The sequence below is a fragment of the Anneissia japonica genome, unplaced genomic scaffold (assembly GCF_011630105.1).
Source record: "Anneissia japonica isolate Jap-2015-1 unplaced genomic scaffold, ASM1163010v1 scaffold284932_len83417_cov205, whole genome shotgun sequence".
Taxonomy (NCBI): domain Eukaryota; kingdom Metazoa; phylum Echinodermata; class Crinoidea; order Comatulida; family Comatulidae; genus Anneissia; species Anneissia japonica.
Window position 1 is genome coordinate 2,257 of NW_022691287.1, and position 13,840 is coordinate 16,096.

The 13,840-nt window shown below is 33.6% G+C and overlaps 1 protein-coding gene across 1 annotated transcript in view; it reads left to right on the forward strand.

The window, feature by feature from the left end:
- The window catches only part of LOC117099988 (IgGFc-binding protein-like), a gene marked incomplete at its 5' end in the record, with an annotated part of 34,949 nt that overhangs the window by 2,252 nt on the left and 18,857 nt on the right, over positions 1-13,840 (forward strand). The window contains 11 exons of the mRNA XM_033239515.1: positions 1,027-1,223; positions 1,815-1,989; positions 2,487-2,698; positions 3,239-3,346; positions 4,620-4,775; positions 5,517-5,658; positions 6,140-6,319; positions 6,437-6,639; positions 7,131-7,314; positions 7,748-8,605; positions 10,366-10,410. Coding sequence (XP_033095406.1) covers positions 1,027-1,223; positions 1,815-1,989; positions 2,487-2,698; positions 3,239-3,346; positions 4,620-4,775; positions 5,517-5,658; positions 6,140-6,319; positions 6,437-6,639; positions 7,131-7,314; positions 7,748-8,605; positions 10,366-10,410 — 2,460 coding nt within the window. The remainder of the gene's footprint in view (positions 1-1,026; positions 1,224-1,814; positions 1,990-2,486; positions 2,699-3,238; positions 3,347-4,619; positions 4,776-5,516; positions 5,659-6,139; positions 6,320-6,436; positions 6,640-7,130; positions 7,315-7,747; positions 8,606-10,365; positions 10,411-13,840) is intronic.

Here is a 13,840-nt window from a genome sequence, read left to right on the forward strand (position 1 = left end):
AGATGTGTATAAGAATATACATATATACATGTACAGGGGTTTAGCCAGAAAAACGAAATAGGTCGTCCAAAATGGAAGCCAGTGGGCGTGGCACTGAGCCGATGGGCAGGCCACGCCCATCTTTGGGAAGCCCTACCGAATATTGGTACGATGTACATTCAATCAATAAATGTTGTTTTTATCAAACATAAATATGATTTAGCTTTAGTTTAATGTAAAATTTGATAGATTTGAAGAATATAAAGAATTTGCTAAAGGTAGACTAGGCCCAATTAGGCCAGGCCAAGCTGATTAGGACAAGCCGTCACGGTAAAAGTGGCCGACCTAAATAACTGTAGGCCGTCCAAAAGACGGCCAGACGGCTCGCTGGCTAAGCATATGTGTATGTATGTATGTATTATGTATGTATATATATATAATATATATATTTATATATGTATATATGGATATATATACATACATACATACATACATATATATATATATATATATACATATAAGCATATACATAGTTTGTATATAGGCCTATGGAGATATATATAATAAATATATACATACATACATATATGTATATATAATAAATATAAACATATATATAGTTTGTATATAGGCCTATGGATATATATATATATGTATATATATATATATATATATATCCATAGGCCTATATACAAACTATATATATGTTTATATTTATTATATATACATATATGTATGTATGTATATATTTATTATATATATCTCCATAGGCCTATATACAAACTATGTATATGCTTATATGTATATATATATATATATATATATATATATGTATGTATGTATGTATATATATCCATAGGCATATATGCAAACTATGTATATATAAATATACATAAAATATGTACATACACCTCTAATATCCTAATATGTATACTCAATACATTTAGAAACAGTATATCATTTTAATTTTGCCTACGTATTTATGTTTCTATTATTTTTTAGGGCAAATTATTGATTAAATTAAAATGCTTATTCTCTCCCCATAAGCTTTTGATTGCCCTGAAGATCGTGTCTACAACCCATGCGGCAGCATTTGTCCAGTGACATGCGCGCTGGTTGAGTTTGATGACTGCCCTGGAGCATGCGTAGAAACGTGCGAGTGTCCAAGTGGAACTGTCCTTAGTGGAGAGCACTGCGTCCAACTATCGCAGTGTGGATGCTTTGTTGATGGAATATATTATCAGGTACGGAGTATATTATCAAGTATGCAAAAGTCCTACTACTTGAAATATATTAATTCTTAAGTATTGAATAACAAGGATAGAGTTTTGTTTGAAGGTTTGCATGGCAAACATATATGTTTAAGCTTGCGATACACCACGTTGTAGTTGAGAAAGTGTCGACGTTTTGATTGAGTTGCTTCAATCGTTTTCAGGAGAATATCTCCTAAAGACAATTGAAGCAACTCAATCGAAACGTAACTGAAGACTTTCTCAACTACAACAGTTCTTCTCAGAACTAACTATGTGGTGTACCGCAAGCTTATACATATAAATGATAGAGTTACGATAAGATATGCGCTTAAAAAAATATAAAAAAACAGTAATGTACAGTCATAATATATTTATAGGCCTGTACAATAGATCATTATTTTTAATTGTACCAACACATTTTCAAATACTTTAAAAGTGTTTGATTTCAATGTGCCTATTTTATTTTTTCTCTGTCCTTAATACTGCATATTTATTTAATTTTATGTTACATTCCATTCTATAGTAGTTCCTCACTTTCAAATTGTAATAAATATAAGTGAATAAATAAATCTACTTATATAGCCTGGCGATGAATGGGTGGAAAGTGGCTGCTCTTCAGCTTGTGTGTGTGAAGACGGTCAGGTATCCTGCTTACCATTAACATGCGGTGAGTTTGCTGAATGTCAGATCAAGAATAATGTTAGAGGCTGTTACTGTATTGATGGTTTCCAAAGAGACGGCCACAATTGCACGCGAGGTAATTATCTTAGTATTATTTCGTGAATATAATATTTCTTAAATCATTTTATATTTAGATATTATATAATTTTTTAATAAATCCTCTTATGATAATGTTGTATACTAGAGTGCACTTAATGATCTACTTAATGAGTTTTATGTTTTGAAAATTATTGTTTTTTGTTATATATTATTTTTATTATTATATGTATTATTGTTATTGTTATTATTATTAGCCTATTATTATTATTATTATCATTATTATTATTATTATTATTATTATTATTATTATTATTTTGTGTTATCATGTTTTATTATTATCAGTTCGAACAAAATTAATGTATTGCCGGGCACTTGAGGTTGGTCTGTCTGGATTTTTTTTTAAATTAGCCCTCGAGTCTATAGGCCATCACTCACTGAATGTATTGTGGCTGTGCTAAAGGCTACATTTTCAGGTCAAATTATCAAAGCATATATTATTTCCTTAACGGCCTAATGTTTTAACTCAATTTTCAGCGCCGGCATTCTGTCGTGTCTGGGGTGATCCCCACTATATAACATACGATGGGCTGAAATATGATTTCCAGGGCGTTTGTGATTATACACTGACCAGAGATTGCAGTAGTGACTACAACAATCACTTTAGCATCACTGTCACTAATTTCAAGAGAAATCCCGATGACACTGTTGCATTCACCCGGATGCTGACGATATTACTTGGGGAAAGGGTAAGTAATTTACGTAGTATTTAGAACTTTTAAATAAGAGCAGCTTAATTAACATTTGAAGGGGTTCAAGGCGCTGATTCGCAGAGCAAAAGTGAAGCTGATTATGTCATATCGTTTACACATCTCTCGACGTACGCGGCGCTAATTTATTTCCAATAATGACAATTTACTTAAGTGTTGTTTATCTCCCGTCGACGTACGTAAGGCGGGGATAAACAAACTTTTGTTAGTATAGTATACATGCAATTTGGTGATACAGTTTTTATTTGTGTGGAGAGTTCTATCTTGCGTTTCTAGTATCTTTGTTCCAACTTTTACAAACTGCGATTTTCATCGCCCTCTGTAGAGTATTTGTAACTGTGTTTGCAATTCAATGCAGCATAGTCTAAAACGTTCAATACCACGATATCTTTCTAGCTACTTATTTGCACATATGGAGTGACACACTTAAGTAAAGTGACTTGCCCAACTATTGCACAGTTGCATGTTTTGTAAAATGAATTGAAGTACAATAATAACGAAATATTGCTTTTCTAACAGATAATCGAATTGAGAGGAGGGGATGTAGTGTTTGTAGATGGAGTTCGAGTAAATCTGCCAACAATCTTATCACCTGATGCATTTATGCGCTACGAAGGAGCATTCACTGTAAGTAATTGATATTATATAACACATTATTCTACATACTATTTCTAGAAGGCGTTTAATTTTTTGCATTTGGGAGCTTTCGATTTTTGTGCGACGAAAGTGAACGCAGAACGTATTAATTTATCTGAGACCAGTTCCCTGTGTTTTTATTGTAGCTTCAGGCCAAACTGCATCGTCTTCATGCAATCAAAAGAAAGCTCCCTATTAATTATTGTATTTTAAATACATCATGATCTTTGTAATTAGTGGTAGGCCTATATATAAAGCCTTTGATATCAGTGTAATATTGGGAGTTGTTTCAGTATCATTGTATTTTCGGTGTAGGCATCTTGTGAATATTTTACCTTGGTTAACTAACTATACAATACTTTCAGCTGAACTTTATTAAAATAATAATCGATCTACATGACGACTGATTTCTCTCTACTTTCCAATTTTGTTTTTAATTTATTGAATTACGCTGTACCTAAAATTGGATTGGATTTATTCGGTGTAAACATCAAGTTAAACGACAGAAGTCCAAAGAAGACTTATTCCAGTAGAGTCCTTTTGGTTGTGATTGGACAATACACCAGGAGATAATCCTCTACTCTTTTTTGAAGTGTTCTGCATTCTTTAGCATGTACATGGGCCATTTTTCACCAACTGAAATGTCTCATCCGAAAGATGGTGTGCTACTGAAACTTGCATTTCAGGCCTCGCTGAAACACAAGGAGAGAAGTGATGGGAATTGGACAGGAGACCTATAGATATCAACTGTTCAGCGAGCACACAGTGGCTACCACCAAATAATAATAATAATAATAATAATAATAATAATAATATTAATAATAATGTTTTCCGTTTGGACCTATATTTCTAATTTTAATAATTTTGCATTCTGTTGCTGACTAGACCTATATATTGTTCCACAAATTGTAGCGATATGATCAATCAAATCGGAAGAACTATCGCAGCAAACAGCAAAGAAAAGAAATCAGAACACGCCAACTTGTATGAGCATCTAGCAGCTTATTATTTTCAGAATATTCCTAATTTTGGAAGGGGACACCCCCTCCCAAACCCTTGCACCCCACCCCCCTTCGCACCTGCGGCGTTCTGATTGTGCTACGTGCCAACGTACACCTCTTGCCCTGGCCCTTTCAATTAATTCAATGAACAATGTTGGCTCCTAGACTATTTAATAGACTTATTTATATCGGTATAAATAGATATGGACTTGTTCCTAGACCGTAACTCATGTCGTTATCAATGTAAATTTGTTATTAAACAGGTACTCCGGTCAAGTCCCGGGCTGGTGGTTCGTTGGGATGGTACGCACTCAGCTAGGGTCACGGTACCACCGACTCTATTCAATCAAACATGTGGTCTGTGTGGTAACTTTGATGGCAATGCTGATAATGAGTTTATATTACCGGATGGAACTGAAGTAAGATCATTACTATATAATCCATGTATTACGTGAAAATCTAGTAATAATATGTTTTAATTAAAGACGTAGTTTGAGGATTTCCTACATGCAATACATCCACAGTATTTTTTACTATGAATTTATTTTTAACTAGGTGGATGTCGTTCAAAGTTATTTTGTTCATTTACAGACCACGACCTCCACGTCCATCTGCCTATGTCTATATGATTTTGCCATTAAAATAATGAAACAAAAAATATATTATAATTATTCTTACGATTAAAGCTTGATATTAAGACTGCCCAAATTATATTTAAGATTTAAAATAATTTGCTTTGTCATGGCAGAATTTAAAACTTATTTAAAATATACAATTTACAGTATAAAAATGTTACATAAAGTAAAAGTACTTCAGTATGATTTGTCTCATCTATATATTTCGGTTTCTTTATATGTAAAAACAAAATATATAAGATGAGATATCCTAAGCAGCCAATACGAGTCACTTGCTTTTTGTAACGATAATGAAATAAAAGAATATCTCTATCCTTGAAATATCTGGAAGACCTTTCTGTTTGATAGTATAATGGACATCTTTGCTTAAGTCCTGCTTCTTGGATACTGTTCCTAAGACTCCACAGAACGACTGCTTAAAGGCTATGTAAAATTTTGTGTTGAAACATTAGTGTTGAAACATTATCTTTTGAGCCTGACAGACAAATTTTGGTAGTGCACGCCTGGCTTTTGTTTATGTTGCAGGTTGAAAATGTTGACGAGTTTGGAGATAGTTGGTTTGTGGATGGAACCTGTGAAGGTGGTACAGAATCTCCAAATCCATGCCAGGATTATGAAAATGTCACACAAGCTGAGAACATATGTAAGGTCATTCTTAACAGGGCAGGTAAGTTATACTGTGGCTTAACATGGAATTAAGGGTGTAGGGCATACATTTATAAACATCTAAAGCATTTCTAACCTTCTCCATACTTCTAAAGTACAGTACACCCAACTGTTATAATACATATCTTAAACAGTTTTGTATATAAAATGCACAAGTTACGACAAAAACCAAAAGGTCCATTGATTAATCTCAGATAAGATAGTATAATACATACTCCAAGTATCGAAATGCACGCCATCGTGTCAGGATTCAATATTTCGACATCAAAAATGTCATCTTTCGATACTTGGATTATGTATTACCTTACGACAAAAAGTATGCGGATTTTATACTGTTTAATTTAATCACCAAACATGTGCTTATTCATGCTGTCATAATGTGTATAATATATTACATATGTTATGTTAAACGTCTTATTTTTAAGAGTATACAGTATATTGTTTGATGAAATTGACGTTTGTTTATATTTATGTATTAATAGGACCATTTGGCGAATGTTTTGAGTATGTAACACCCATGCCATTCTACGAATCATGTGTGTACGACGCATGCGCCACCTTACCAGATCAGGGAGTGATTTGTGACGACATCAATGATTATGCAGAGGCCTGCCGCGACGCAGGTGGTCAACCTGAGCCATGGCGGCATGATGGATTCTGTCGTAAGTGAGATAGGTTTTTGTTTTAAATAATTATCAAATTACATTCTTTAGCATTTTTATCGTGACAAAAGGTATTTCATTTTTTTTAATTTTATTACATGTTTTTTTTTTCGTTAGCGTTTGATTGTCCAGCAGGCTCGACCTACAGCATCTGTACATCACCATGTGCAGCGACTTGCGCCGATTACCAAAATACTGATGGATGCGACGGTACATGTGTAGAAGCGTGCGAGTGCAATGATGGGTTCGTTAAAGAAAACAACGAATGTGTGCCGATTGACACTTGTGGATGCTGGAGTGAAGACGGAGAATACTACAAGGTGATGTAGGGTTACTTATTCCATAAGCAAGTATTAACGAAGGATTATACTACTTCTTGTAAACATTCAAATTGGCAAATACCGTAAACGCTCGAATAAGCGCCACTTTTGAATAAACAACGCTCTCGAATAAGCACCGCACCAATCGTGATTTTTTTCCGTTAATCGCCGCTCTCGAATAAGCACCGCTACACTTAATCGAGTATAATTATATTACTGTGTGTAGAAACACTTTGAGAAACAGGGCTTTACATACAATGACACAGTGTTAAAATGAACAAATAAGACAAGCATTTCTTTATAAGCGTTTATTTATTATGATAAGACCTATGATAGACTATGGGAACATGTGAAATAGGTAACATGGGAACGGGCATGGAAAGTGCCTCGCCAATTTGTTTATATAAGCGCCGCACTAAAGCCTCTAAAAATTGCTTCGAGCATTTACGGTATTGTATTTTAATTTATTTGTTTGATATTTTTTTCTGCAGGCTAATGAAACACGAATTGCTTATAATTGCTCTAACGAATGTTCGTGCAATCCTCATGAGTCTCTTGACATTAGCTGTGTCATTCTGACTTGTGACGTCAATGCCGTTTGTGATATAATAGATGGTGTGCGTAACTGCTATTGCACTAATGGTTACCAAGGAGATGGTAGAACATGTGATGAAGGTAGGCATGCAAAATCCGCATTACAAATTTGCATTTCTATATCAGATTTGACGAAGCGTTCGCTTTGTTACGTACGCCCATGATTTTTTCTCTTTATTTTCTCATATTATTTTCTCATATATTTATTTAAATTTAAAAAAAAAAACATTCTATGAAAAGTGCTTTTTAGTTTTTTCTGAAATGCCACATTTTTGCGAGTTGTAATTATTTAATATACTGTAATTAATACTTGCATTATAGCAGCAGTAGCATCCAAATTTTTAAAAATTGTATTATATTTTAGATTGAATGATGTTGTTTTGTTGTGTTTTGCATTTCATTTTACTGAGCTTGATTTTTTGAAGAAAATGTATATGAGCTACCTAGACTTTATGTAACGAACGTAGCAGTTATTAAACGTTTACATTTTGAAATGCTCAATGCATAATTTTAGTGTTAACAACAGCACAGTCCACAACAATTGGAGATTCGACGACTATCGAAGATTTTACAACTATAGGAGCAATCGAAACTACATTTATATCAACAACTCTCGAAGATTTTACAACTTGGGCTCCAGTTGAAACAACTTTTAAATCAACAACTATTGATGAATCGACAACTTACGTACCAGTTGAAACAACATTTATATCGACAACTACTGATGAATCGACAACTATTAATGAACCGACAACCGACGGATCAGTCGAAACAACATTTGTATCGACAACTATTGATGAATCTGCAACTTACGTACCAGTTGAAACAACATTTTTATCGACAACTATTGATGAATCGACAACTATTAATGGACCGACGACCGACGTACCAGTTGAAACAGTATTTGTATCAACAACTATTGATGACCCGACAAGTTACTCAACAGTTGAAACAACATTTTTATCAACACTTATTGATGAATCGGCTACTATTAAAGAATCGACAACCGACGTACCAGTCGAAACAACATTTTCATCAACAATTATTGATGAACCAACAACTATTGATGAACCGACAAGTTATGCACCAGTTGAAACAACATTTTCATCAACAACACTTATTGATGAATCGACAGCTATTAGACAATCGACAAGTGACGTACCAGTTGAAACAACATTTTTATCGACAATTATTGATGAATCGACACCAGAGGATTCCACTACTCAAGTAGATTCTAGGCCTACTACCGCTGTAAAATTTGGGCCTACTACCCATGTGTATTATACAACATATGATTCTTCAACACATCTGGATTATACTACTTCAATAGATTCTATTACACAGGTGGACATTATGACGGATTACGCGTCGGGTAAGTCCCCTACAGCTGATATTGACAGTACAGATATTTCGATCCGGTCTTGTGCTAATGCAGATGATTATCGAGATAACCCCTCGTGAAAATTAACTACATTCTTGAACGCTTTATACTCAATATATTTGATTTAGCATGGTGTTGGACAATAATTCCAGAATATATATGTTAACATGTAATACTGCTGCTGCTACTAATATTAGTAAAAACGAATAATTCACTGTATATAAGGAATTATTTGGTGCATTGTTATATGCTATTATTAGCCTCGCCATACATCCTAATGATTAACATTGTGTTCTACTTACAACTTAACAATAACAGTACTTCGCATTTAATTCAAATAGTATTTATTTTAATCATCGTGCTTATTTCTTATGTCATGGAGATGCTTATTATTTATGTGTACTCTATGTTTTTACATTGCTTTTACAATTGACGTATTGCATCAATCTGGTGATAGGGGTCGCTAAAGTGTATATTGTTATCATTGTGAGTTGTTTATCTTTTTGAGTTCTCTAAGCTTTTCTTAACAACGTTTACTATTTTTGTAAATACCTTCTTTTTTGGCGAATGTACGTATATATTTATTAATTTGTATAAAACTATATTATCAATAATATCTGGTGATAAGGGTCGCTAAAGTGTATATTATTATCATTGTTGGTTGTTTATCTTTTTGAAGTTCTCTAAGCTTTTCTTTACTTTACTATTTTTGTAAATACCTTCTTTTTTAGCGAAAGTAAAATAATAATAATAATAATAATAATAATAATAATAATAATAATAATAATAATAATAATAATAATAAAGTCTTATATAGCGCATAATAAAAGAAAGTTGCCCCTATGCGCTTTACATAAAAAAAAGAAACATAACCATGAAATATCCTAATACTACAAAGAAAACTAAAATAACGAAAAACGGCATGAATGGCAGAAGAATCATTTCCACTGCTCCGTTATCCAGCACTTTGAAGCCCCTAAAGTTAGGGGCTCGCTGGAATAGTTTTCACAGGAGGTCTAGTGAAAATGATGTCTAGCTAGCCTATCCTACAATTTAATAAATAAATAAGGTAGATGTGAGAGCAAGATTGCTGAGTGGCTAAACATCTGAAACAAGCGGCGAAAATTAATACAGTATATATTTATTAACTTATATAAAACTATATTATCAATAATATTAGGTAGTTTTCGCCGCACGACGTTAACCTTAACGTTAACGGATGACGTCATAATTTATTCATCTTGCGTTGCGGAGTACGTTAATTTCAGGATTTTACGTGCTCGACGTACGTTATTTACAGGTTTACGCATGCGTATTTTGATTTGTTTACAAAAGGGGCGGGGTTATCGCATTGCATGTTGGGTACTAACGTTAAAGTTAAGGTTAACGTCGTGCGACGAAAACTACCTATGTGTGTGTACGTGTTTGTTACATTCTGTATTTCTACAATAGATATAATTTAAAAGGAATGTTTTTATGTGGATTTTGCTTGGGTCATTAGGCAAGGCATTTTACTTTTATTGTCTCTGCCCAGGAGTATAAATAGTAGTGTGGTTTGTCATTTGTGCGCAATGCAGCACAACTCATCATCATCATTTTATTATTACTGTGGGGATGTGGACAAATCTTTTTTCTCTTTTTCCTCATTTATTATTAAAACTATTGTTTTACTGTGTATAATATGAAGAGATTTATATTGCATATGCAGATCACTAATAACATTTTCCTAATTCCTATTTCTAAACCGACAGATTCCACAACTCAACAGCCAACAACGAGAGACCAACCCACCACAGGTAAAATTACCATCTTGGTTGAGCTAAGATGTTTCTCTGGTATAATTATGAAAGTGATGTTAAAACATATCACGTGATATTATTAATAATAATAATAATAATAAAAATGTAATTATTATTATTATTATTATTATTATTATTATTATCTTCGTAATTATATTTTCTGGAATAGATTATTTTTAAATCTTTGCTTCATTTATTACAATCCCAGAGAACAGCGTCCACTATAACAATACTGTATTATTACCGCTTCAAGATCATAGAAAATGAATGTATACAATTGAAAAAGAATTGACGACTACAGAACAAGACTCCGATGTAGATCTATTGTAATTGACTATTGACTAAAAACTCCTCTGTGGTCGAGTCCATATTACACCTCAGGCTATTGTAGGTCTACCACATGATTCCTGTGAGGTAATTCTACAGTATGTCAAAAATCCAATACATTTTTTCATTAGATTTCATTTGAAAGGCTGTTTTTTTAATACCGGTATGAATTGCCTAGCTTGTGTTAAAAAAAGTTTTTGGTATGTTAAAATCATTCTAAAACATCGTATTATGGAGACGAATAGACGTTTTCTTTTATAACAAATTTTGCATGTAATTTTCTGTTTATTTAGATATTGATTACATTTTAATTATGTTTTTAAATAGGCCTAAATGATCAATACGTACGAGTGATTCTAAGATGACAAGAATAACATAAACTCAGTTGATATGAATAAATCATGGTCGTTACTCTGAAGTTCATTATAACAAAAAACGTCCTATCTATTCATAACATAAGCATATAACGCGAGACTTTTTTATACCGTGTTGAGCTCGCCGCCCGCCAATAATGATGGTTTCGAATCGAAAAATAAAATTTTATTTTTGGCCAATTAGCGCACCCACCGTCAAGAAAAAAATGGAAAATTTCAGGGGGAAAAAAGTGTTTGCTTATTCTTATTAGGCCTGCCGTTGCCCTGAAATCTCAAAAAATAAGATATGTATATTTCTACCATTTAACCATCCCATTACTACACTGTTTACATTTACCAATAAAATGTTGTTTTTATTTTCTCCTCCGTCTGGATGTTTTTGGCAAAACTATTTGGCTATTTGAAATAAGAAAACAAAATGTTAATAACCCATAAGGCGTACGTACGATTTAATAAGGTGTACGTACGCCTTAATAAGGCGTATGTACGGGTTAGGAAAATAAAATAAAAATTCATCATGTCCCTTAAACAGCTTCGTATTTCTACTTTTTGCGAAGCGAAAAAATGCGCAACCAATCAGCGATCAGGAAGCGAACCGACGCTTTCGATTCGCGCGATTAAATTCGCCTAGTGGAAAACAGGCTTAATGGTATAAGCATGTTATACCACGATTGCATGCTGAAATTTCATTTGGAATAATCTGACTTTATAAGGTATCATGTTAAATACAGTATCATCTGACCTTCTGGGATAAGTTAGAATGAAACCACCAATATGTATGCTAGTATAATACATACTCCGGGTATCGAAATGCACGCAATCGTACCGGGATTAAATATTTCGACATTAATTATTCATCATCAGGAAATCTATATATATGTTTATGAAAGGGATAAAAATAACATTAGCATCGTCACCTCTACATTGTCGATTAAGTCTGCTTCGGTTTTCATCTGTGAGGTTAGTTGGCGTTCGTCATTCCATCTTAAGATGTAAGTAAGCAATCTTTGGCACCGCTACCAAGTGTGCTCAGAACCAGATTTTCACTGAAGTACACCTGGTGGCGATGTCTTAAATTGCCCGTCTTTCAACGTAGGTGGAGATGTTTGCAATGCTTCTGTTGTCATTGCTGGCAAATCTCCCTGGTAGTACATAGGATTGTTTTTTTTAAAGAATTCTCACCGACATCCACTTGTAGGAGGCGCTATTGCAGTTCCATCGTAGGTATACGTCGGTAAGAATGCCTTCAACAGCATAGGCCTACTGCTATATGTTCAGGATCAGTTTGTGTTAACTTCTTTGCTTGTTCATCAACCCATTCTGCGTTAACATTTTTTCGCGATAAAATCATTAATTACGAGAAAAAATCTCATCATCGAACGATGTGGACCATAAAATTATCTAGATAAACTTATTCAACCTTCCCTTATTTTTGGCGTATTGTGTTTTGTATGATCAGGCAAATTTGCTTTGGAATATAATTTGGTCTTACAATTCGTATGACGACGCTTTGTGATTGTATCCCAAACTGGTGGACGAATCAAGAGTGTTGTTTACTTTAGTTACACAAATAGAGTTGATTGAGTGTGGAACAATCCATCTTGGCGTACCTATTCATGCCATTTTATTCGTCAAACATTCCAAAAGATTCGTTTGTTCTGATTTAAGGTCAATTCGGGTAACGGTACAATCTGTTCTCATCTAGAATTCTTAAACCAGTGAGATACCAAAGGCATTTATTCATTATTGTCATTCGTAGCTCACTCCAAACTTAACCTTAAAATGATAAAAGAAAATATAAAAAACATAAGAGCGGACTCGGGAAAGGAGTGAGGAACTTTAAGTCACTCATAGGCCTACCTAGGGTTTGTTAGACGGGCCAGAGTACATTAACGATCATGAAACTTCGATGAAATCATTTTAATAAAATATGCTACACAGGAGGACCGCTTTAAAACTTAGATAATATTGTACTGGGTCGTCTGTAGCTTTTTCACTTTAGAGTAAATTTTTATGCCATTTCCTTGAGGTGTGTCTACGACAAGCAGTCTTAAAACTTGCACCTATGACTATCATAAAATGGAGTAAATTGTTATAGTGGTTTGTTGTAGTGAAAAGCTTTGTTGTTTTTTCATTCGTCTTTGTTATACACAGTACAAAAGTCAGTTGTGTTTAAGGTAATGAACCAATTCAAAGTCAGGCCATTGACGATGTAATGGAACCCACTGAGCGTGACTCCATTGACTTATTTTGTTTGTGTTGCAAATTATGAAGTCGGTACTTAGTGAAGCGTTCCCTTTTACTAAGGTATATTGTATACACATTTATGATATATGCACTAAACAAGTGCATGATCCATGAAAGTAAAGTATAGGCCTATGCACCTTTTAATCTGGTATTTAGGTAAGATTGTTTTCAATCCTATCTATTAATATTTATTTGTAATGTTTAAGGCCGGAATAGTATTGATTTCAGCAGATTCAGTTGAGGTAGTTAAGGCATGTTACGTTGCCATTGAAATGGTCATTATATCCAAAAAATATTGGTAATTGCGGATCTACTCAAAAAACTACATTTAGTAATTGAAAATTAAGTTGTTTTTTAAAATGTATGTTAGCAGGCCTAAGATATGAATTGCACAGTAAAAATGTTGACTGTAGGCCTATCAAAACTTTAAAAAGTTTGCCTATTTTTAATTAAAGCTTGAATTACGCTACCAATTACAA